Genomic DNA, 25,082 nt, shown 5'->3' with positions numbered 1-25,082 from the left:
AACCCGTCACATCAGCGTCTGGCTCCAGCGATGGCATCCGGTAGCAGCGGTGGCGTCCTGGCCGAGACCGGCGGCCGCGGACGGTGGCGGGGCATGCTGTGCCAGTGGCAGGGCGGACGGTGCAATGATGGCGGCGCTCGCGGGGCAGCGACGTCGGGTGAGAGAGAGGGGTAGGGTTGGCGAGAGTTGGCATATCCAACTGATGAAACTATTTGCATGATAATATCGGAAGCCACGTAATAATAGAGCTTCCGGAAGCTATATAGGAATACCGGTTTGGTGTAGCAGCAGTAGCCCGCAACCCGCCAGGAGGTCCATCTGATCGCGACAGTACTTTGGTACTTTACCTGAGTCCCCCGTCACCTAGGCCTTACTAATGTGTGTGATAAGAAATCGAAATGGGCTAGCTCTTTGAAAATCTAGGACCTATTTCTTTGAGTTGCAGATTTTGAGCTTTTCTGAAAAGCTGTTGCTGGCCTTTTGCTTCTAAAAAAGCTAACATTAGCTTGTAGAAGATTTAGTTAGCTTTCTGAGAAAAAAGCTACGAAAAGCGCACAAAACTGAGCTTTCCATCTTTCCATATAAACTCAATTCTTTTAGACTTCCAGTTTTCTGAAACTACATGAGAATATCGTTGTTTATTTGAGCTTCCGGTTTTTCACGCTGAAAAACTGCCACGTAACTCAAACAGGGCCCTAATCCACCTCCAGATTTGGGCCATCCCCGTGTCATCCAAGACGGGCCTTATTTGAGCTTCCGGTTTTTCACGCTGAAAAACTGCCACGTAACTCAAACAGGGCCCTAATCATCCACCTCCAGATTTGGGCCATCCCCGTGTCATCCAAGACGGGCCGGGAGAAATGTACAGGCCCTTGACTGATCCAAGCAGCCCGCGAGCCTCTCTCACCTCATCAGTCAACAAGGTGATCACTCACCCACCCTGGCCGTCCCAACACAACACAACACCAATCCGAGATCTAGAGGCATCTCGCTAGCCTTCTCTTCGGCAGCGGGGCAAAAACCCTAACCTTCTCGGCGGCGGAATACGGAGGCGATGGATCTGGAGGCGAAGCTGGGTGAGAACGGCCACGGCCACAAGAGGTCTGATCTGGATCTGGAGGCGAAGCTGGGTGAGAACGGCCACGGCCACAAGAGGTCTAATCTGGATCTAGAGGCGAAGCTGGGTGAGAACGGCCACGACCACGGCCACGGCCACAAGAGGTCTGATCTGGATTTGGAGAAGGCCGCGGGTCAAGTGCTTCAGGGCGGCGATGCTAAAAGGCCGCGCGAGGCCAACAACGGCGACCACCACAGCGCTATGGAGACGGATGAGGAGGAGGAGGAGGAGGAGCTGGGGCCGAAGGGTTGCTTTGAGTTGCACCGCAAGAGTTGGCTCTCGATGTTCGGCAGAAATGGCGCCATCCCCTTCGAGGCCGAGAGTACGTATTCACCTGCACATCTCTCTTGCTTTTCCTCGTCTTGATCAGCTTTTCCTCATCTTGATCATCTTGTTGGAGCTTTCTTCAGTCGTGGCCAACGGATTAGGATTCCACTCAAAAACCGTAATTTCAAATCCGTAGCATTTGTTTCTTTTCTTATATCAAGGAGGCATGATTAGACGCATGAACTTGCTGGGGACTGGTGCTTGAGATCAATGGTAGGAGGTCTGTCTAGCCAGACGGGGTGTAGGTTAGAAAAAACGTCATGATGTGGCCTACTGATTCTATTTTAGAAAGAATAAAAGATAATATTAAATGTTAATATGAACCCCGTTTCTATCCGATATTGGCTTGAGATCTATGTGATTTCCCCATATATTTGCTCCTAATTACATTGCTTGACAAATGTTTATAGTAAAAAAAAAATCCCCTTTCCAAGCCATTTTATCATATCCAGCTACGAGTAACAGTTTTTCCTTTTACATAGCAGTTGTTTGCTTCATCATTAATCAATTGTGATGTCAAGGGATAGATGACTGGATTAACAAATAACCCCCTTCCTTTTTCAGCTCAGTACCCTCCCATGCGCTACACGGACATACCGGTGCTGCCAGTAACTGCTGGATGTGGTTCTGGTGATACCATGGAGGTCTTCTTCGTCAAGGTGACTCAGATCACCAACGACCTCCAATGGCCACTAGATGTCTATGGCATTGTCGCTGTGCGCGATTCCCTAGACTGGAAGCGCAACTACCTCTTCAGTCGAGGCAGAGATAATTGCCAGACCCTCACCTCTCAGGCATGTTCAAACATCTGTGTTTCAACTTCTGTCCTATTCCATCGCCCATTTAATCTACTATAAGCATCTCAATGCATGTATATGGTGTAATCTGCTTGGTAGTACTGGTAATATCAGCTGATTTTTATGGCGTTTAGCTCCAAGCTAGCATTCGGAAGAAATATTTATACAGGTTGATACTGTGAATTAGGATCAGAACCTTTCCATTAGAGATACTTTATGCATGTTGTTGCTGGCTCTTAAAACGTAAATAGTAAAACTTGGTTATATTTTTAAAAGTATATCAAATGTAGTTTTTATAGTTGGCATCAAGGCTGAACAGCTAGGTGACGCTGGCGAGAGCAGCACTAAGCTTGAGAAGAAGTTTGGTTTTGTAGCTAAGTCAGCCCGGAGCGATGAAGGCTATTTTCACATTGGATCCTCGAGCCTGCACATGGTGGTTGCATGGTCTGTTATTATTTAGATTACTTCAGAACTGTGTGTCATCGTACCATGACTTGGTGATGCTATTACCTGGCAGACTGGTGGTGCTTCCTTCAGGTGGTTTAAGTTATCATGTACTTGTTTTGTAGTCAGGACTTGTTGTGGTTATGCTGCCATGCAGCTTTAATTTATGTAAACCTCTAGCCTTGTTTATATCTATTTCTTTGTCGAGTCAGTGTCCATTTTGATTTATATGTTACATAAACAACTACCACCTCCATCCATAAATATATGAAGTTTAGTACAAACAAATTAGTTCAAAAATGGACTAATTGGCTTGTCCTGAACATCATATATTTGAGGACGGAGGGTATAATTCATCCAACTGATGAGTGTGTGCGATGAACATTTCTGCCACCTGCTGGTTACATTTCGTGAGAAAATAAGATATTTACCACCTGCTCTGTTGGGCTTCGTCAAGCTGCCATGTTCAACATGAGCCCCTCGGTACACTGGTTTCGTGGCCATCTTGATTATTTACCCTCTTCACCACTTTTGTTTCATTCATTTACATTTTCTGTTCCTAACTTGGGCTTCGTCCATTTATTTCATGGCCATCTTGATTATCCACTTTCATTTCATTCATTTACATTTTCTGTTCATATTCACTGGCACAGGAATTGATCGGACTGCCCTCTTGGCCAAGAAATAAAAAGTTCCTTCGGTTCATCCAAAGCAACCGCTATAACCTGGCACCATGAATAATCAAGTTTCTTGTATGCCACTAAATATTATACTATTCCCTTATGTGATATATAAAGTTTTGAGTTTACTTAGGGGGTGTTTGGGAGATAGGATCTAAACTTTAGTCCTGTCACATCGAACGTTCGGATGCTAAATAGGACGAATGAGCTAATTACAAAACTAATAGTAGAATTTCTAGGCTAAATCGCGAGACGAATCTATTAAACCTAATTAATTCATCATTAGTGTTGGGGGAAATATTAACGACCTCTCGAAGCCCATGAAGGCCCCGGCCCACCTGAGGTAATGAAAACTGCCGTCGGCCCAATACGGGAGGGAGGAGCCACGCTCCGCCTCGCCCGACCCGGTGCCCCGGGGTCGGACGTTCCCGACCCCTTGAAGACCAAACTCCGCCTCGCCCGACCCCGGGGACTCCCGACCCCCCGCCGCGAAACTCCGCCTCGCCCGACCCCGGGCCCAGGATCCCATCGCCGAAGGGCGAAGAGCTCGACGGGGGATGGGGAGAAAGGGTGCGGCGCCGGGCGGAGGAAGATGAAGCGGGCGCAAGAAAGCCAAGGGCGCGCGAGGAGGCGAAAGGGCTTGGAAGCAGATGGCGGGCGGAAATGGCGAGGCGAAATCCTTGTTTTATAGGGAAGGCGTGTGGGAAGTAGAACGGACGCCTCCAGCGCAATAAATGCAGCGCCAGGTACGCCCCGTCACGCCCACCCCTTTATCGGAAACCGTGCACACGACCTGCAGCAGAAACATCCCCTCCTCCCTCGATTCGCGGGTCGGCGCCCTCCACCACTTCATCTCCCAAAAGGCACGCACACGACGTCTCCCACGTCCGGCCCAAGGCGCGGCCTCCCTCCACGTTCGGCCCAAGGCCCACCAAAAGGTAAGAAAGGGATACGGGTCTGAAAACGCCCCTACGGCCCATTACGATCCAGGGGTTCGAAGGTTGGCCCGCCACGGGTTCGACAACCGCCCCAGGATACCCCCGAGCGAGGGGTGAAAGGAGACGAGTCCGCTAGCAACCATCACCCGGGCGCACGACAAGCCCAAGGCGTCTCAATCTCACGTTCGAGTCCGGACCGGCATCAGAGTTCATGGTTTTTCCCCGAAGAAAGGCAACGAGCCCCCGGATTCGACCGAACGGATTCGGGAACTATATGAACCGGCCGACCGGAGCTTGGGGTACGCCACCAGCTTGGCCCAAGCCGGACCCCCCCCCCCCGAACGGGGACCGGGACCCCCGTTAGTAGCTCAATGAGCACCACGTCCGGCGAGGATAGCGTGGCACGGCTCGTCCCCTTCGTCCTAGCGAACGGACGCTTGAGGGGTAACGTACAAAAGTCGACCTGGCCTCCCGACTGGTCCCCTGCAACGCGTGGGGGCTCGGGGGCTAGCCTCGCAACCAAAGGCCACGCGGGTGGTCTCGACATAAGGCTCTCAGGCAGAAGGGAGCGATAAGAAATCCTCCCGCGCCGAGCCGCTCACAGGATGCTTCGCCCGATCAACCCATTCGGTCAAGCCGCGCAAACGACACCTCCTATCCCGGATCGACTGCGAGGATCCCCTGCGGACGATGACAGCAGCCTCTGGAGGAGCGTCCCCGCTCCACCACAGGCTCGGGGGCTACTGTTGGGCGGAAATATTAACGACCTCTCGAGGCTCCACCATGAAGGCCCCGGCCCACCTGAGGTAATGAAAACTGCCGTCGGCCTCGCCCGACCTCCCGACCCCCCGCCGTAAGGAGCATTGCATTCAGGAAACCTAACGATTCCATATACACCTTCCCGATGCCTGATTGCATGTGTCAGCAAGATGGGTTGATATAGGTTTAGCATACATACGGATAGTATACCACACAAATTGGTGCAGGCAGGCATTTTGTACACTTTGTAACCTCTAGGGTAGTCACCATATAGCAAGATTGACTGGAAATTCGTTGAGTTTTGTTAGTACCAGGGAGGTAGATGAGCTGGGGAGTTAGTTTGGCTGTGGATGTTGAAATATTCCGTTGAATGTATATGTAAAGAGGACTACTAACTACAAAGAAAAGACAGCTTCCTTCCTTAGCACAGTATTACTACTACTAGAGCCATTTTCCCGGTCTAGTTTGTAATGTAATTTTTTCCTGCCGGGATTGTATTTTTATCATCATGTTTCCTCAATTAGGTGCACACAATTTGTTATAAAGAAACTTGCGGTAGGTAATCAGATGCAAGGTCAGCCATGAAACGGCGAACTGCTAGAACATTGTATATTGCATGATCATTTGTACATACACACCAGGCAGCGTACATTTTGAAAAAAAAACACAACAGGAGTCGGTTTACATCAAACTGCATTCTGCAATACCCCCCGGCGCTGCAGCTGCGTCGTCGCGAACCCCCGGCGCCGCGGCATTCGCACCGCCGCCCAGCGTCAGGTACCCCAAGGTGGACGGCTTCGTCGGGAAGCAGTAGGAGAAGGCCCCGCCGTACGCGCCCGCCGCCTGCCCCACCAGCGACACCGGCAGGCGGCCGAGGCCGAGGAGCCCATCGATGCCGGTGAACAGACCGCTCTGCGCGTGGCCGCACCTGAAGAGGAATCCGAGCACCGCGCCACCGCGAAGAGGGATATCCGACCCTAGCTCTGCTTCAGGGCCGCACATCCCTCGGGGGCCATCAGGGGCTCCGGCCTAAAGCCACTTGACACCCTCCCAAAACGCTCTCTTTCCGAGCCCCCCCCCCTGAACTTTTGGGCATAAAAAGGAGAGAGTGCACGAACGGTGTTCAGGCAAGATTGATCGGACTGCAAAAAAACCTACGCCCCAGCGGCTACGGTGCCCTCGCTCATCAAAGCTTACTGACATGCCCGACAACGCACTCTAAACTTTCCAAGTCCAAAAAAACAAGAAAGGGAATCGAAAACTTTTTTATGACAATCCATAGAAAAAGCCCCTGTGGCCATCACAAAATAAGTCTGAAACTGACGTATTTACATCGTGGGCGCCAGCCCGATACAGTTAACTCATCCGGGGATCTTCGGGAGGGACGGCTTCATCCTCCAGGAGCTTCGCCAAGGCCTCCGCCGGGTTGAGCACCGACGCGTCGATCTCGTCCAGCTCCGCCTCGGAGTAGCCGGCGGCGTACCCCCCGCTCATCCCGGCGAAGTTGATGCCGGAGTAGTGGGAGCCGAAGACCCCGAAGGCTCGCCTCACGTTACGGGTTCGATAGCTGCCTCAGGACATCCCCCGAGCAAGGGGTGAGAAGGGACGGGTCCGCAAGCGGCCAACACCCAGGCGAGCGAAAGCCAAGGGCGTCCCGACCTCACGTTCGAGTCCAGACCGGCATCAAAGTTCATGGTTTTTCCACGACGAAAGGCAACGAGCCCCCGGATCCGACCGAACGAACTCAGGAACTATAGGAACTGGCTGGCTGGAGCCTGGAGTACGCCACCAGCTTGGCCCGAGCCGGACCCCCCCGAACGGGGACCGGGACTCCACTCGAACCGACCCGTTCGCAGCTCAACGAGCACCACCGTTCGTCCAACGAGGATAGCGTGGCACAGCTCAACCCCTCCGTCCCAGCGAACGGACGCTTGAGGGGTAACGATCAAAAGCCGATCTAGCCTCCCGATCGGTCTCCTGCAACGCGCGGGGGCTCGGGGGCTAGCGTCGCAACCACGACCACGCGTGTGGTCACGATTTGAGGACTCCCCGGTCAAGCCGGACTAACAACGCTCCCTACCCCTGATCAAACCGCAGCTTGCAGGATGAGCACAAGATCTCCGGCGAAACGACGAAAGGATGACCGCGCTCCTCACGCAACCTGCTGCAAGTACCCATGCACGGCCGCACTGTACGAGCTACAGTATCTGCGGCCTCCTTCCATTCGCCGCAAGGCACTCATGGCCTGCGCCGCCCGGAGCAGAGGGAGGTCTCGCCCGTCCTCGTGCCCCGCGCGCCCGGCAGCAGGGATGTGACGTCTGCTCTCCGCGAGCCATCAGCAGGACGGCGGGATCCGCCGCCTCCCCCAACGGACACTAGAGTCACGACGAAACGCCCTCATCATGACCCGGCGGCTACAGCCACCGAGGAGGCCGTCGACAGGGCGCAACGACAGTTGGCGCGCCGCCACCCTCCTCTAGCATACGTGTCAGCAGACGTCGAAGGCCGGCAAGGACGCCGGGAACCTAGGAACTTGGTTCCTCCCTTCGTGTTGTATTTTTTACCCAGCTATGTTTAACTCTTTACTGTCTTCCACACCCGTCTCACCTGTAACCCCGGCGGTCTCCTTACGATATAAAAGGAGCGTCGGGGGCCAGAGAGGGGGGCTCAGACTTTTTTCCTCAAGCCAACAGCACATCATTACATTCCCTTAGAGCACAAGCACACAAGAGACATGGGATCAATTCCCTCTCTCGCCCACCTGTAACCCAACCCCGCGTGGGCAACACGAGCATCCTCGATACTGGACGCAACCCCGCGTGGGCAACACGAGCATCCTCGATACTGGACGTAGGGCCTCTTTTGCCCGAACCAGTCTAACCCCGTGTCTTCCACGCCACCATCCGAAACCTTACGCGCATAAAAGAAATTTACTAGTCTAAGTCTTGATCCGCAAATCTTGACAACGACAGAAACGAAAACCTGTTGGCGGCTCATCATCTCGTTTCCGCTACACCATCCTTGAGCTGCCAGTTGCTTTGGAGTGCAAAAGGGGGTTGATCATCAGCTGCAGCACAAGCACCGTCTCTGGATGCACGCACGTGACATCCCTTCCGGTGGTAGTTTCTGATTTAGTCTGTTATGCACGCGTATGTGATGTGGCCAACATGATTGCACCAAAAACTTCCCAGCCAACCTACAGATATTTCGACGGCTCCCGTATAATTTTCACAGACAGGTGACAGAAAAAAGCTAAGGCGAAAATTAAGTAATTAACCAACAGATGAAAAATGCGTATCACAGCGACTTTTCAGGACAAACAAACCAATCTTGAAGATCAACAGAAAAGATTCTCAACAAATGCAGTTGGGACTTGCAATTGACCTAGATTCCATTGTGCTTTCTAAGGCCTGCCTGCTCGCTGCACAAGACAATAGCAAAAGCCGGCCGGATCACCTAGCCTCTCCCCGGCGCTCCGGAGCGGCCCCTCGGGCGTCGTCGATTATCCGCACGCGGAGGTCAACGGCGCGGGCTTCGACGACTCCACGCGCGTGCTCTGCCTCAGGGACGGGATGGCCAGCATCGTCTTCGCCAAGCCCGGTGACGCGCGCTGGACGGTGGTGCCACTGCTACGTCAGCTCGTCGGAAGGTTCGGTCTACCTGGTGGTGCGGTACGGAGAGGCGTCGAGCACGTCGGCGTTCCCATCCATTGCGGCTGGCGCCATATACACATACACGACATCGTGTCGACAAGCAGAGGAACAAAGGAGGACCGAACCACACCGCAGCCGCACAAGCTCGTCTTCCATGAACACCGGGGTTTAGCTCCGGCTGCCAGTGCCAGGCCCTGCAACTTCTCTTGTTTGGATTGGCGTGATTTTGTTTTGCAACCTAAAAGATCGAGAAAATATTCTACTTGGCGTAATTTATCGATCAATGAGCCAAACACTCTTTCGGGTGGGGACAAAGTTGGTATTTCTCAAAACACAGCCAACTGGAGGGTTGGGACGGAATCTGACAGCCTTTTATGGTAAAATTATCACAACAATAAATCGACAAAGTAACTTTAATTTAGGAGACTAAAAGCAAAGACCAACGACAAATGAAAAGGACTTAATAACACAAACATCCAGTCGGTACAATGTATCTTAGAACCACAGATTCTTCACCGAGGCAATTCTGCCTCTGCCATTAAGGTCTGTAATCATTATATACTTCCTCCATAGCAAAATATTTATCGCTGTTAGTTTTTTCCGATACATCTGACCATTCATTTTATTTAAAAATTTATTGTAAATGTACGAAAAGAATATTTATGATGGTAAAGTAATCATTTATTGTAAATGGCTCAGCCACGTAGATCTCGCCGCGGCGGGGGAGCGGTGGCGAGCCGAGTCGGCCCCTCCCTCCCACGAACGGGAGCGGCGGCGAGCCTGGGTCGGCCCCTCCCATCCACGGACGGGTGTGGCGGCATCGCCCCCGAGTCAGCACCTCCCTCCCACGGACGGAAGCGGCGGCGAGCCGGCGACGGGAGCTGCGGGCCTGCGACGACGCCCCGGCTTGGACCTCTGCAGACGGCGACGGGAGCTGCGGGCCTGCGACGACGCCCCGGCTTGGACCTCTGCAGACGGGAGCGGTGGCGGCGCCCCGGCTCAAACCTCCTGCGGACGGGTGCGGCGGGGGCGCAGGCGCAGGGGAGATCGGGAGGGGGAAAAGGAGTTCTCTTTCTCTCTCCCACTTTCATGTGGGACCCACAGAGGCCTTCACGGCAAGTGACGGTAGAATCCAACGGAATGGCAAGTACGGGATGGAGTTAAATTTTCAGTGGCACTGAGGGGATGGAGTTAATTTTGATGGCACGTAAGGAATGAGTTAAATTTTTAATGGCAGATAGGGAATTTGCTTAGGGTTTTTCAGTCCCTTCGTTCAAAAATAAATATACTTCCTCCATAGCAAAATATTTATCGCTGTTAATTTTTTCTGATACATCTGACCATTCATTTTATTTAAAAATTTATTGTAAACGTACGAAAAGAATATTTATGATGGTAAAGTAAGCCACAAACAAAAACAAAATAAATGATGCTTAAATAATTTTTTAATAATATGAATGGTTAAGACTAAGTGTCATTGACAGCTATTTTGATACGGATATTATCATTCAAAATTTGTCAAAAAAAAATAAGTTATTACACTTAATTTAGTACGTGCTTATATGCACAGGTATGCATCAGTCAATTAGCACCAGAATAAATAAGGTCATTTTAACTCCTTGTTTTTTTAATCCATCCTACAATTTCTTGGGTGATTTGTTTTTTTGACAGAGGGAGCATGCATGTTTGTCTAATTTGATCATATCACATCACGAGACGAATTAATATCATTGTCAAATTCCTTATGAACTATCCAAATCCAACTATTTAGGCATGTTGTCTTTTCTTTTTCCTTAGCGTAAATTTACGGCATGCAAAGTAATTGAGACTAGCAAATGTATTTTGACCGGTTATCTTTAAGCTAATTAAGTAGGCCCTCCTAGTGGTCCAAAGCGAAGGATTGCATTTTTTCAGGATTTTTTTGAAGTGTTAGAATTGCGGTTTTTATTAGGTGAATGGAGTATGTGAAAGTTTTCACCCTTTGCATTTCAGCGGTACGTAAGAAAATTGGACAAAAACGTCCTTCTTCATTGGATTTTGAGTAAGTAACCGAGATAGCACGGAAGAGAATGGAAATTTAAGTACTGGCACGTAATGACGTAAGTAAACTCAAAACTTTATATATCACATAAGGGAATGGTATAATGTTTAGTGGCATACAAGATACTTTTTTCAAAGAGAAAGATTCATGGTGCCAGGTTCCAGCGGTTGCTTTGGATGAACTGAAGGAACTTTTTATTTCCTGGCCACGAGGGCAGTCTGATCAATTCCTGTGCCAGTGAATATGAACAGAAAATGTAAATGAATGAAACGAAAGTGGTGGAGAGGGTAAATAATCAAGATGGCCACGAAACCAGTGTACGAGGGGCTCATGTTGAACATGGCAGCTTGACGAAGCCCAACAGAGCAGGTGGTAAATATCTTATTATTTTCTCACGAAATGTAAATAGAGAGTAATTAGGTGGCAGAAATGTTCATCGCACACACTCATCAGTTGGATGAATTATACCCTCCGTCCTCAAATATATGATGCTTAGGACAAGCAAATTAGTCCATTTTTGAACTAATTTGTTTGTCCTAAACTTCATATATTTATGGATGGAGGTAGTAGTTGTTTATGTAACATATAAATCAAAATGCATACTGACTCGACAAAGAAATAGATATAATCAGGGCTAGAGGCTTACATAAATTAAATCTTCATGGCAGCATAACCACAACAAGTACCAGACATCAGTTCACAAGCATCTTACATACATATGTTATAACTTAAAAACACCCGAAGGAAGCAACATTAGTTTGCCAGGTAATAGCATCACCAAGTCAGTGGCCGAGTCATGTCGTGGTACGATGACACACAGTTCTGAAGTAATCTGAGGAAGAAGAGACCATGCAACCACCATGTGCAGGCTCGAGGATCCAATGTGAAAATAGCCTTGATTTCTCCGGACTGACTTAGCTACAAAACCAAACTTCTTCTCAAGCTTAGTGCTGCTCTCGCCAGCGTCACCTAGCTGTTCAGCCTTGATGCCAAGGATCAGTTCAGCCCTCTCCTCCACGACAACTACTCGGCGCTGCAGTGTGACCTCCCCATCCTCGTTGACGACCACCTCCTTGCCCCTGGTGTCCAGCAGCACTACATCCTCACCAATGCTCGTGTTGCAGGCAGTGAGGCGTGCACTAAAGTTGCCTGATCCCTTGCTGATCCCTTGCTGATGCGGGCAGTGATGGTCACCTCCACAGAGCGCTTGACATGAGCGTACCTGACCTCCACTGTGCTATGCTTGCTTGAAAGCACCTCTGTTCTGGTGTAACTGAGACTGCCTCTGTAAGAGATGTTGTATCCAAAGAAATCCAAGCATAAAATCTTGTCATCTTCAGACAATGAACTCCCTTTGTCCTTCACTTTCAGGTCAATCTCAAAAATAGGCTCATCCCACAGCAGGATAGATCGGCTAGGACCTGTAAGTTGCAAAAGAGAATCCTGCATACAGTGGCACACAAATTAAAGGCCAGCAAATTTCAATTGCCTTTAGGAACACCATCACTAAAGGTGCATCAGCAGCCGACAAATTAAAAGCCCGCAAATTTCAATTGCCTTTGGGAACACCATCACTAAAGGTGAATCAGCAGCCAGCAATTTATTTCACTAGTGATGCACATACAAAACCACTTAATAGCATCCTCTAAAATGCAGATTTAAGGATCAGGAATGTGCCCACCTACTGAAATCTTGCATGTCAGGGCCAGCCAACCAAGAAGTGAAATGGATACCAACTATAAAAACTACATTTGATATACTTTTAAAAATATAACCAAGTTTTACTATTTACATTTTAAGAGCCAGCAGCAACATGCATAAAGTATCTATGAGGGAAAGGTTCGGATCCTAATTCACAGTATCAACCTGTATAAATATTTCTTCCGAATGCTAGCTTGGAGCTAAGCGCCATAAAAATCAGCTGATATTACCAGTACTATTAGAGTGTAAATCTTATCTATTGGGCTAACCCTAGTGGGTAGCTATATAGCAGTCATACATGGGCCTTATTGGGCCATAATACACACATACACCAACACTCCCCCGCAGTCTGAACTACCGACGCAGCGGAGTTGCAGACTGGACATGAAAAGAAAGGCGCACACACACAAGCCCCCCACAGACGCAACTAGCCACAGGTGATGTTGAGGCTGGAGCGAAACTCGGTGAAGGCAGGTGACGGGAGGCCCTTGGTGAAGATGTCAGCAAACTGAGAGGTGGTCGGGACGTGGAGGACCCGAACATCGCCGATGGCGACCCGATCCTGGACGAAATGAAGGTCAATCTCCACATGCTTGGTCCGCTGGTGCTGAACAGGGTTGGTGGAGAGGTACACCGCACTGACGTTGTCGCAGTAGACAAGAGTGCTCCGGGAAGAAGGGGTGTGGAGCTCGGCAGACCATATCAGGCCGAGAAGAGTCAACAAACCCCGCTGGCTGGCTGCAGTAAACAGTCTCAGTCAGAGTACCGTGCAGGAAGGCGTTCTTGACGTCGAGCTGATGCACGGGCCAGGAGCGGGAGAGAGCCAGTGAGAGAACAGTCCGGACAGTAGCTGGCTTGACCACCGGACTGAACGTCTTGTCGTAGTCAACACCAGGGCGCTGAGTGAAACCCCGGAGAACCCAGCGAGCCTTGTACCGCTCGAGGGTACCATCAGCCCGCCGCTTGTGTGTCCAGATCCACTTGCCGGTGACGACGTTGGAGCCAGGCGGACGGGGCACCAGAGTCTGGTTGGCGAGGAGTGCCGCGTACTCCTCTTCCATCGCGCGGCGCCAGTGAGGATCCGACAGGGCGCCGCGGACGGAGGAGGGTACAGGAGAAACCTGCGGCACGCCGGGCATCGCTGAAAGAGCCCGGGGCTACAGGGTACCAGCCGCAAGTCGCGTCACCATAGGGTGAACGTGACGCGGGTGCCGGTGTAGGAGAGGCGGATGGTACACCGACGGCGCGACACGGGCAGTCGGGGCCGGCGGAGGTGGTGGTGGTGTAGGCATCGCCGGCGGAGACGAGTCCACCGACGATGACTGAGGCGGCGACGGCGGTAGCGTGGCTGGCTGCAGGTCCAGGGGAGCCGGCCTCGCCCGGCGCTGGTAGACGCGCACGGGCTGCGCAAACCGGACAGCAGGTGCTGCGGGCGGTGCCACTGGTCCCGCGCAGGGCGAATGGGTAGAAGCAGCACCAGAGGCCGGCACCGTCGGACCCGCGCTAGGCGCAGGGTCAGGGACAGCACCGGTGGACGTCGAGCCTGAGGAGAACCACGACGGAGCAGTACCTGCAGGACACAACGGTAGCGGTGGCTGGTCCACCGGGTCAGTGGGAAGGGGGTCGCCGGCCATGGCGCCGGCCGGCGGCGACGGCCAGGCACAGGTAAACCCTAACCTAGGCTGATACCATATTAGAGTGTAAATCTTATCTATTGGGCTAACCCTAGTGGGTGGCTATATAGCAGTCATACATGGGCCTTATTGGGCCATAATACACACATACACCAACAAGTACTACCAAGCAGATTACACCATATACATGCATTGAGATGCTTATAGTAGATTAAATGGGCAATGGAATAGGACAGAAGTTGAAACACAGATGTTTGAACATGCCTGAGAGGTGAGGGTCTAGCAATTATCTCTGCCTCGACTGAAGAGGTAGTTGCGCTTCCAGTCTAGGGAATCGCGCACAGCGACAATGCCATAGACATCTAGTGGCCATTGGAGGTCGCTGGTGATCTGAGTCACCTTGACGAAGAAGACCTCCATGGTATCACCAGGTCCAGCAATTGCTGGCAGCATCGGTATGTCCGTGTAGCACATGGGAGGGTACTGGGCTGAAAAAGGAAGGGGGTTATTTGTTAGTCCAGTCATCTATACCTAGACATCATAATTGATTGATGATGAAGCAAACAAATGCTGTGCATAAGGAAAAACTGTTACTCGTATAGCTGCATATGATAAAATGGCTTGGAAAGGGGATTTTTTTTACTATAAACATTTGACAAACAATGTAATTAGGAGCAAATATATGGGGAAATCATATAGATCTCAAGCCAATATAGGATTGAAACGGGGTTCATATTAACATTTAATATTATCTTTTATTCTTTCTAAAATAGAATAAGTAGGTTTTGTAAACAACAGGATCTAAAACGGATGACCCACATCATGACGTTTTTTCTAACCTCCTACCATTGATCTCAAGCACCAGTCCCCAGCAAGTTCACGCGTCTAATCATGCCTCCTTGATATAAGAAAAGAAACAAATGCTACGGATTTGAAATTACGGTTTTTGAGTGGATCCTAATCCGTTGGCCACGACTGAAGAAAGCTCCAACAAGATGATCAAGACGAGGAAAAGCTGATCAAGACGAGGAGAAGCAAGAGAGATGTGCAGACGAATACGTACTCTCGGCCTCGAAGGGGATGGCGCCGTTTCTGCCGAACATCGAGAGCCAACTCTTGCGGTGCAACTCAAAGCAACCCTCCAGCCCCAGCTCCTCCTCCTCCTCCTCCTCATCCGTCTCCATAGCGCTGTGGTGGTCGCCGTTGTTGGCCTCGCGCGGCCTTTTAGCATCGCCGCCCTGAAGCACTTGACCCGCGGCCTTCTCCAGATCCAGATCAGACCTCTTGTGGCCGTGGCCGTGGCCGTTCTCACCCAGCTTCGCCTCCAGATCCAGATCAGACCTCTTGTGGCCGTGGCCGTTCTCGCCCAGCTTCGCCTCCAGATCCATCGCCTCCATATTCCGCCGCCGGGAAGGTTAGGGTTTTTGCCCCGCCGCCGAAGAGAAGGCTAGCGAGATGCCTCTAGATCTCGGATTGGTGTTGGGACGGCCGGGGTGGGCTTGTTGACTGATGAGGTGAGAGAGGTCCGCGGGCTGCTGGGATCAGTAAAGGGCCTGTACATTTCTCCCGGCCCGTGTTGGATGACATGGGGATGGCCCAAAGCTGGAGCTTGATGATTAGGGCCCTGTTTGAGTTATCTGGCATAAGGGGTTGATGGGCTTACGGGGTGTTTGATTCCCTGTCACATCTTGGCATACCTAAGCTTAGGCAAGTTTGATCAATTGGTAGGTGTTTGGTTGGCCACTAACTTTAGACAATATTCTTTTTGAGCTCCACATGTCATAGAGTTAAAAAAAAATATAGCAAAATTCACTTTGCTATGGTAAAATGTGGCTTCAAATTTCTTTATTTTGTAGTTTGCCACACTTGACAAAGGATAGATGTAGTAAATGGTGGCTAGCAACCAAACATCATCGCTGACTTGAGATTTGTGGCCGGGTAGGCTCCAGTGCATAGAGCGAGTAGCGATTTCTGTGAAAAGAGTGCGGTCTCAGCTCAGGCAACAACATTAGCGGGTTTGGTTGGCACTTGACAAAGGTTAGGTGTAGGCACAATTAAGATTAGACAAACTGAGCTAAACGCTGGAATCAAATTTGTCAGTAAAAAATTATAACATGTGGGGTATAGAGCTAGGATAGTGCACAGTGAATCAAAGTGGCATCATAGATGAGCTCTTTACGATGCACAATATTAGGCTATACTAGTGTTCGAAAGGGATTAGTAAAAAAACATCCGATGGTTAAGATTAATTGTATAGTACTAAAATTTCATGTGCGATATGGGTAGCATACATAGGTAGTATACGGGTATCATGGTAAGATAACACAAATGGTATCACTATAATATTTTTTTGACACTAGCATAAAGTCTAAAATGTCATTCTATTCGAAATATCACTTTTACAATGTAACCATTACTAAATTATCCACATATAATAATAGACGTATATATACAACTACGTATTAGTGTTGTGCACATGCATCATCAAATCGTAAGTCCCTAGTTATAAAAAAAACTGGTACCTACATATAGGATTTGTCTATGCAGCATAGGGGTCTTGGAAACGGCACAAGCGAATTTTTTTGAAGGAACAGGAGGACGAAACCCCTACTGAAGTGCATTGAAATAAAATCAATATTAACGGCCTCCCGCTTAAAGCAACAGTCATGAAGGCCCAGGCCCATCTAAGGTAGCGAAATTGCCGTCGGCCCAACAAGGAAAGAAGAGGCCACGCTCAACAAGTGTTAGCGGAGACGAACGCAAAAGGGAGGGGGAAAGAGCGAGGTTCACGAGGAAGTCCGACTTACGTTCCTCCAGAGCAAGGACGGCGCGCGCGCTTCGCCTCGGAGCCGGACGTCGACCCCGGGGCATCCGGCAGCGGCCGCTTGTCGCCGCTCCGCTGCCCTCGAGTCTCGGGCGCGACGGCGGGGGCGGGCTCCGCGGACCTCCGGGGAGCGCTCCGCGCTGACTCCGGGGGGACGTCCCGCGCCGGCTCCTGCGCGACGGCGGAGGCGGGCTCCGAAGACCTCCGGGGAGCGCTCCGCGCCAACTCCTGAGGAGCGTCCCGCGCCGACCCCTGGGGAACGCTCTGCGCCAACCCCTGGGGGGCGTCCGCGCCGACCCCTGGGGCGCAGTCCCGGAGCCTTGCGAGACCAAGCCCCGGGCGGACGTCCCCTCCGCCTCATCCCCCGCGGCCGGTTGCGGGCGCACCTCCCGGATTACGAGCGCACCCGACCGAAGGGAGGAAACCAGCTCTTCCTCCTCTTCATCATCTTCCTCATCTTCCTCCTCGTCATCATCATCATCGTCGTCGCCGTCGTCTGACATGACCCGCCCTCTCCGCCGCCGTTGGAACTCCTTGGCGGCCTTCTTCTTCCTTTTCGCCGTCTCCTTGTCCTTACGGCGTTTCTGCTCTTCGGCAAGGAGACGGTTTTGCGTCCGCCGATCGGCGTCCTCCGGCACCGGCGGATGCGAGTCCACGACCCGGGTCAGCATGCCCTGCGAACACAAAATGGCCCCGCATCAGGGCGACGATTATGAGACACGGAAAAAGGAGGTCGGCGCCCCAATCCCTTACCAGGTCGACGAAGCCCTCGTCCGGGCAGCGAGCGCACCCGTCGCGAGGACGGTGCGGGGTCGGCGCGCCGGGGGTCATCTCGGAGAGCGGGCGGACCCGGAGCATCAGGGGCGCCACCCTCCGGGCGTGGTACGCCCCGATGACCCCGGCGCCGGTAAGCCCCATCCTCTTCAACTGCTCGATAGCCTGCAGCAGGTCGAGGATCCGCTTCTTCTCCTTCTCCACTGGCCCGTACGCCCACACCTCCGGCGCCACGTCGATGGTGCGGCCGGTGAATTCCGGCAGGGGGGAGTTCGAGTAGTTCTTCACGTAGAACCACTGGTTATGCCACCCCTTGTGGGACGCCGAGGTCTTCATCGCCATATACTCCTTGGAGCGAGTATGGCGGAGGTGGATTCCGGCGCACCCGATCGGCACCGGGGGCGACCGCTGCTGGCTCCCCCTCCTCTCCGTCTTCTGGTACAGGCTCACCGTGAAGAAGTACTTCCACAGCGAGAAGTTGGGCTCGATGCCCAGGAACCCCTCGCACAGCGCAACGAACGCCGCGATGTGCTGGATCCCGTTGGGGTTGAGGTGCTGAAGCTCGAGCCCGTAGTAGTGGAGGAGCCCCCGGAAGAAGCGGCTCGGTGGAGTCGCGAACCCCCGCTCATGGATATGGGCGAAAGAGACGACGTAGCCGGCGGGAGCTAGGCGACGGCACCTGCTCCGACCCCGGCAGCTCCCACTCGCCCGCCTCCGTCCTCTCGCAGAGGAGGCCTTTCCTCACCAGGCCTTCGGCGCGCGAGGAGTTGAAGTGAGAAATCCCCCAAGATCCCATCGTCGGAGGAGGAAGAAACCTGACGGGGGTGGGAAGAAAGGGCGTAGCTTTGAGCGGAGGAAGACGAAGCGGGCGCAGGCGAGCTAAGGGCGAGTCTGGAGGGCGAAAAGGCGGGCGGAACCAGCGAGGCGGAGCTCTCGTTTTTATAGGAAAGGCGCGAGGCGGAACCACCGACGCCCCTGTCGCCATAAATGCGGCGCCAGGTACGCCCCCGTCACGCCCACTTTCTTTTTGGAAACCGCGCGCACGACCGGCCGCGAAAACATCCTCTCCCCCTCGATTCCGTCTCCCGGAAGGCACGCCGACGACGTCCCCCACGTTCGGCCCAAGACGCAACGTCCGCCCCGATTCAGCCCGAGGCCCACCGAAAGGTAAGAAAGGGATACGGGGCTGAAAAAGCCCCTACGTCCCATTACGATCCAGAGGTTCGAAGGCTGGCCCGCTACGGGTTCGACAGGGACATCCCCCGAGCGAGGGGTGAGAAGGCACGGGTCCGCTAGCGGCCGACACCCGGGCGAGCGAAAGCCATGGGCGTCCCGTTCTCACGTTCGAGTCCAGACCGGCATCAAAGTTCATGGTTTTTCCAAAGGAAAGGCAACGAGCCCCCGGATCCGACCGAACGGACTCGGGAACCATATGAGCTGGCCGGCTGGAGCCTGGAGTACGCCACCAGCTTGGCCCGAGCCGGACCCCCGAACGGGGACCGGGACTCCACTCGAACCTACCCGTTCGCAGCTCAACGAGCACCACGGTTCGTCCAACGAGGATAGCGTGGCACGGCTCAACCCCTCCGTCCCAGCGAACGGATGCTTGAGGGGTAACGATCGAAAGCCGATCTAGCCTCCCGATCGGTCTCCTGCAACGCGCGGGGGCTCGGGGGCTAGCGTCACAATCAACGACCACGCGTGTGGTCGCGATTCGAGGATTCCCCGGTCAAGCCGGACTAACAACGTTCCCTACCCCTAATCAGCCGCCACTTGCAGGACGAGCAGAACATCTCCGGCGGAAAAAGCCTCTGGAGGAGCATTCTTGCTCCACCACAGGCTCGGGGGCTACTGTCGGGGGGAAATATTAACGGCCTCCTAATGCCGCTTAAAGCAACAGTCACGAAGGCCCAGGCCCATCTAAGGTAGCGAAATTGCCGTCGGCCCAACAGGGAAAGAAGAGGCCACGCTCCGCCTCGCCCGACTGAAAACCCGGGGTCGGATGCTCCCGACCTCTTGTGGACTGCACTCCGCCTCGCCCGACCCCAAGTTCCGGGGTCGGGCATCCCCGACCCCCGGAAGACCAAGCTCCGCCTCGCCCGACCGCAGATCTGGGGTCGGGCTGATCCGGGCCCGCCCGACAAGTATCCGCCTCGGGCGCAGATCTCGTGGGTCCCCCTGTCAATCTCGCCATAAATGCGCCGCAGGTATGTCAGGAAGAGGGATGATCGCGCTCCTCACGCAACCACTGCAAGTACCCATGCACGGTCGCACTGTACAAGCTACAGTACCTGCGGCCTCGCACTCATGGCCTGCACCGCTCGGAGCAGAGGAAAGACTCGCCCGTCCTCGGGCCCCGCGCGCCCGGCAGCGGGGATGTGACGCTCGCCCTCCGCGAGCCATCGGCAGGACGGCGGCATCCGCCGTCCCTCCCGACGGACACCGGAGTCACGACGAAACGCCCTCATGACCCGGCGGCTACAGCCACCGAGGAGGCCATCTGCGGGGCGCGACGACAGTTGGCGCGCGGCCACCCTCCTCCTCCAGCATACGCGCCGGCAGACGCCGAAGGCCGGCGTGGGCGCCGGGAACCTAGGAACTTGATTCCTCCCTTCGTGTTGTATTTTTACCCTGCTATGTTTTACTCTTTACCGTCTTCCACACCCGTCTCACCTGTAACCCCGGCGGTCTCCTTACGATATAAAAGGAGCGTCGGGGCCAGAGAGATGGGGGCGGAGACTTTCTTCCTCAAGCCAACAGCACATTCCTACATTCCCTCTCTCGCTCACCTGTAACCCCTGCTACATAACCCCGTGTGGGCAACACGAGCATCCTCGATACTGGATATAGGGCTTCTTTTGCCCGAACCAGTCTAACGCGCATAAAAGAAATTTAATAGTCTAAGTCTTGATCCGCAAATCTTGACAACGACAGTTGGCGCGCCAGGTAGGGGACCTTTGCGCGTACATCTCCAGCTTCAGATGGCCAACCACGAGGGCGGCTCCGCCTGGAACATAGAACAGCTAAGACGCTTCTACCCCTAGCTTTCGTTTCCAAGTTCTGTACATAAGACACTTCTGTAAATTAAAAATTTTACGGAAAAAAGAATTTTGAGTTGGATCCATTCAAGTTTCGCTTCGAACTCAGGGATATCCGACCCTGGCTCTGCCTCAGGGTCGCACATCCCTCGGGGGCTATCAGGGGCTCCGGCCCAAGCCACTTGACATCCTCTCAAAACGCTCTCTTTCCGGGCCGACCCTCCTTCTGAACTTTCGGGCATGAAAACGAGAGAGTGCACGACCGGTGTTCAGGCAAGACTGATCGGACTGCGAAAAAACCTACGCCCCAGCGGCTACGGTGTCTTCGCTCATCAATGCTTACTGACACACCCGACAAAGCGCTCTAAACTTTACAAGTCCAAAAAATAAGAAAGGGGATTGAAAACTTTTTCACGACAATTTATAGAAAAGGCCTCTATGGCCATCACAAAACGAGTCTGAAACTAATATATTTACATCTGGGGCGCTAGCCCGATGCAGTTAACTTGCCCGGGGATCGGCGGGCGGGACGGCTTCATCCTCGAGGAGCTTCGCCAAGGCCTCCGCCGGGTCGAGCACCGACGCGTCGATCTCGTCCAGCTCGGCCTCGGAGTAGCCGGCGGCGTACCCCCCGCTCATCCCGGCGAAGTTGATGCCGGAGTAGTGGGAGCCAAAGACCCCGAAGGCTCGCCTCACGCCGGTGCGGAGCGCCTCCAGGGCAATCTCGCGGGCTCGGCGGTAGGTCCCAAGGACACGAGCCGCCAGCGAGCTCGTCCCCTCCCCCTGGACCACGCTGAGGTCGTCGCAGACGACGTGGACCGCATCCCGCAGGGCGCCATGCTCAGTGCGTTCCGCGTCAAGCGCCTCCCTCAGCCGGGCGAGCTCGCCTGCAAGGATCACCCAGAAGAACCCGCTAAATCGAAAATCACCGCAACATCACAAAGACAAAAAAAAATGAGCAGAGTCTTACCCTCGGACTGGGCCTTCAGCTGGCGTTCCCGGGCCACAGAGGCCTGAAGCTCCCGCGCTTGCGCTTGAAGCTGGCCGACCTCCGCCCCAAGGTCAGCCGCCACCTTCTCGGCCTCCTCCTTCCGGACCTTCTCGGCGTCCCGGTCCTGCCAAGCCTTTTGCCGCTCGCGCCGGATGCGCTCGACGGTCTTTTGAAGGGCTTCATGCTCCCCCTTCAGCCGTGCGAGCTCCTCGGCGTCATGGCGGGCCTTCTCGGCGGCAGCCTGGAACTCCTCGCGGTCAAGGCGGGCCTTGTCGACGACGGCTTGGAGTTTGGCTTCCGACCGCCGCGCCTCCTCCTGCGCCGCTTGCTCGCGCCTTTGCAGGTCGCCGATGACCCCCTGGGCGGCAGCAACCTGCATGGACAGCTCCCTGGTTCGCTCCCTCTCCAAGTTGAAGCGCTCCCAGAGCCCCCGCTCCAGCCGGAGGAAATCAGATTTCCCCCGACTGCACTCTTGGAGAGCCTGCAAAGCAATACGCCATCAGGGGCAAGGCAACGGGAAAGGGACAATCGCCAACAGGAGGGGCGACGTACCTGGCTACCAGGGAGGACGACGTTGTCCAAAGCCCCCATCGCCGAGGACAGAGCCGCGCGGGCGTTGGCGAGGCCACCCTGCACCACCTGCCACTTGTGCCACTCCGCGGCGTCATCCAGGGTGAAGAGGTGCCTCGGCGGGTCCTCACGGGATGCCCAACGCAGGACAGACCCTCTCCACGCCCTGGGAACGGTAGCAGCCAAGGCCGAGGCGGGAGCCGATCCTGGCGCCGCCGTCGAAGCAGGCTCCACCGTCCCGGAAGCCGCCAGGTTCACCGACGGCCCCAGCGCCTGCGCACCCGTCGCCGCCAGGGCCGCCGCGGGGTCGCCCGACGGCGGCGCCGCCTCCGACGCAAGCGGCGGAACAGGTATCCCCGCGGCTACCTCGCCCTCCGCCGCAACCGCCGAGGGAGGCTCCCCCGCTCCTGCCGGAGCCCCTCGAGCGGGCTCCTCCGCCTCCGCCGCCGGTGCCACCTCCGCTGAGATCCCCGGGGCGGAGGTCCCCACCTCCTCCGCCGCGGCCGCGGGGGCAGACGCTCCCTCCTCTGTCGCCGCCGCCGCCGACCCCGTCGCGGCTGCGGGGACATCCATCCTTCCTCCCGTCGCCGCCGTCCCCTCCGCCTCGTCGGCGTCAAGGTCGACCACCTCCGTAGGGTCGACCGGGGGAGCAGAAGGCGGAACGGGGGCCACACCCTCTCCCGCGCTCGACGCCGCCGCCACTCCGCCGGTCACCGTCACAGGGGTCGCTCCCGCGGCGGGATCCGCGACCTCACCAGGGACCCCGCCGCTCGCCGCGGGGGGGACCGCGGTCCGCCCCACAGAGGAGGACGACACCCGCAACGCCACCTTGGGCGCCAGCTGCAGGACGAGACCACGGGGGGCGGCGCTGCGAAACAACGAACAAGTGTTAGCGGAGACGAACGCAAAAGGGAGGGGGAAAGAGCGAGGTTCACGAGGAAGTCCGACTTACGTTCCTCCAGAGCAAGGACGGCGCGCGCGCTTCGCCTCGGAGCCGGACGTCGACCCCGGGGCATCCGGCAGCGGCCGCTTGTCGCCGCTCCGCTGCCCTCGAGTCTCGGGCGCGACGGCGGGGGCGGGCTCCGCGGACCTCCGGGGAGCGCTCCGCGCTGACTCCGGGGGGACGTCCCGCGCCGGCTCCTGGGCGACGGCGGAGGCGGGCTCCGAAGACCTCCGGGGAGCGCTCCGCGCCAACTCCTGAGGAGCGTCCCGCACCGGCTCCTGGGAGGCGCCCCGCGCCGACCCCTGGGGAACGCTCTGCGCCAACCCCTGGGGGGCGCTCCGCGCCGACCCATGGGGCGCAGTCCCGGAGCCTTGCGAGACCAAGCCCCGGGCGGACGTCCCCTCCGCCTCATCCCCCGCGGCCGGTTGCGGGCGCACCTCCTGGATTACGAGCGCACCCGACCGAAGGGAGGAAACCAGCTCTTCCTCCTCTTCATCATCTTCCTCATCTTCCTCCTCGTCATCATCATCATCGTCGTCGCCGTCGTCTGACATGACCCGCCCTCTCCGCCGCCGTTGGAACTCCTTGGCGGCCTTCTTCTTCCTTTTCGCCGTCTCCTTGTCCTTACGGCGTTTCTGCTCTTCGGCAAGGAGACGGTTTTGCGTCCGCCGATCGGCGTCCTCCGGCACCGGCGGATGCGAGTCCACGACCCGGGTCAGCATGCCCTGCGAACACAAAATGGCCCCGCATCAGGGCGACGATTATGAGACACGGAAAAAGGAGGTCGGCGCCCCAATCCCTTACCAGGTCGACGAAGCCCTCGTCCGGGCGCATCGACGGGTGCCCAGGCACCGGGTAATCGGCATCCTTGTCCTCCAACGCCTCCCGGACCCGCCGCCGGATCTCGGAGGCAGCGAGCGCACCCGTCGCGAGGACGGTGCCCTCGGTCGGCGCGCCGGGGGTCATCTCGGAGAGCGGGCGGACCCGGAGCATCAGGGGCGCCACCCTCCGGGCGTGGTACGCCCCGATGACCCCGGCGCCGGTAAGTCCCCTCCCCTTCAGGTGCTCGATAGCCTGCAGCAGGTCGAGGATCCGCTTCTTCTCCTTCTCCACTGGCCCGTACGCCCACACCTCCGGCGCCACGTCGATGGTGCGGCCGGTGAATTCCGGCAGGGGGGAGTTCGAGTAGTTCTTCACGTAGAACCACTGGTTATGCCACCCCTTGTGGGACGCCGCGGTCTTCATCGCCATGTACTCCTTGGCGCGAGTATGGCGGAGGTGGATTCCGGCGCACCCTATCGGCACCGGGGTCGACCGCTGCTGGTTCCCCCTCTCCTCGGCCTTCAGGTACAGGCTGACCGTGAAGAAGTACTTCCACAGCGAGAAGTTGGGCTCGATTCCCAGGAACCCCTCGCACAGCGCGACGAACGCCGCGACGTGCTGAATCCCGTTGGGGTTGAGGTGCTGCAGTTCAAGCCCGTAGTAGTGCAAGAGCCCGCGGAAGAAGAGGCTCGGCGGAGTCGCGAACCCCCTCTCGTGGAAGTGGGCGAAGGAAACGACGTAGCCGGCGGGCGGAGTCGGCACCTCTTCCATCTCAGGGAACCCCCACTCATCCCTCTCCGTCCTCTCGCAAAGGAGGCCTTTCCTCACTAGGCCTTCGGCGCGCGAGGGGCCGAAGTGGGAACGCGCCCAGGATCCCATCGCCGGAGGGAGAAGAGCTCGACGGGGGATGGAGAGAAAGGGTGCGGCACTGGGCGGAGGAAGACGAAGCGGGCGCAGGAAAGCTAAGGGCGCGCGAGGAGGCGAAAAGGCTTGAAGGCAGATGGCGGGCGGAACCGGCGAGGCGAAGCC

At 55.3% G+C, this 25,082-nt stretch overlaps 3 protein-coding genes across 3 annotated transcripts; 1 reads left to right on the top strand and 2 right to left on the bottom strand.

Annotated features, from left to right (window-relative positions):
• Window positions 1-671: 671 nt before the first annotated feature.
• Window positions 672-2,415, top strand: LOC117864898 (uncharacterized). Its single transcript, XM_072295083.1, has 2 exons — window positions 672-1,439; window positions 2,009-2,415. Exons 1-2 carry the CDS (start codon window positions 1,055-1,057, stop codon window positions 2,299-2,301), a joined length of 678 nt encoding a protein of 225 aa, XP_072151184.1. The 5' UTR covers window positions 672-1,054; the 3' UTR covers window positions 2,302-2,415.
• An 11,918-nt stretch (window positions 2,416-14,333) lies between these two features.
• Window positions 14,334-15,824, bottom strand: LOC117862899 (uncharacterized). Its single transcript, XM_034746450.2, has 2 exons — window positions 15,155-15,824; window positions 14,334-14,579 (listed from the first exon to the last, which is right to left on the bottom strand). Exons 1-2 carry the CDS (start codon window positions 15,486-15,488, stop codon window positions 14,371-14,373), a joined length of 543 nt encoding a protein of 180 aa, XP_034602341.1. The 5' UTR covers window positions 15,489-15,824; the 3' UTR covers window positions 14,334-14,370.
• A 5,302-nt stretch (window positions 15,825-21,126) lies between these two features.
• On the bottom strand, window positions 21,127-25,082 carry LOC117864897 (uncharacterized). The gene is made up of 5 exons (XM_072295220.1): window positions 24,036-25,082; window positions 23,241-23,956; window positions 22,271-23,156; window positions 21,698-22,199; window positions 21,127-21,614 (listed from the first exon to the last, which is right to left on the bottom strand). Exons 1-5 carry the CDS (start codon window positions 24,930-24,932, stop codon window positions 21,229-21,231), a joined length of 3,387 nt encoding a protein of 1,128 aa, XP_072151321.1. The 5' UTR covers window positions 24,933-25,082; the 3' UTR covers window positions 21,127-21,228.

The sequence above is a fragment of the Setaria viridis genome, chromosome 7, assembly GCF_005286985.2.
Source record: "Setaria viridis chromosome 7, Setaria_viridis_v4.0, whole genome shotgun sequence".
NCBI lineage: Eukaryota > Viridiplantae > Streptophyta > Magnoliopsida > Poales > Poaceae > Setaria > Setaria viridis.
Note: the sequence above shows the minus strand (reverse complement) of the source record. Positions and strands in the feature narration are given on the sequence as shown.

What these genes read in the sequence shown, in the direction of transcription:
- LOC117864898 (XM_072295083.1), top strand. Translation starts at nt 1,055, where the DNA reads ATGGATCTGGAGGCGAAGCTGGGTGAGAACGGCCACGGCCACAAGAGG. An exon ending in CATCCCCTTCGAGGCCGAGA is followed by an intron (nt 1,440 to 2,008) that starts GTACGTATTCAC and finishes TTCCTTTTTCAG; the next exon opens with CTCAGTACCCTCCCATGCGC.
- LOC117862899 (XM_034746450.2), bottom strand. Translation starts at nt 15,488, where the DNA reads ATGGAGGCGATGGATCTGGAGGCGAAGCTGGGCGAGAACGGCCACGGC. An exon ending in CATCCCCTTCGAGGCCGAGA is followed by an intron (nt 14,580 to 15,154) that starts GTACGTATTCGT and finishes TTCCTTTTTCAG; the next exon opens with CCCAGTACCCTCCCATGTGC.
- LOC117864897 (XM_072295220.1), bottom strand. Translation starts at nt 24,932, where the DNA reads ATGGGATCCTGGGCGCGTTCCCACTTCGGCCCCTCGCGCGCCGAAGGC. An exon ending in CGTCCTTGCTCTGGAGGAAC is followed by an intron (nt 23,157 to 23,240) that starts GTAAGTCGGACT and finishes GTTGTTTCGCAG; the next exon opens with CGCCGCCCCCCGTGGTCTCG. An exon ending in GCTGAAGGCCCAGTCCGAGG is followed by an intron (nt 21,615 to 21,697) that starts GTAAGACTCTGC and finishes TGATCCTTGCAG; the next exon opens with GCGAGCTCGCCCGGCTGAGG.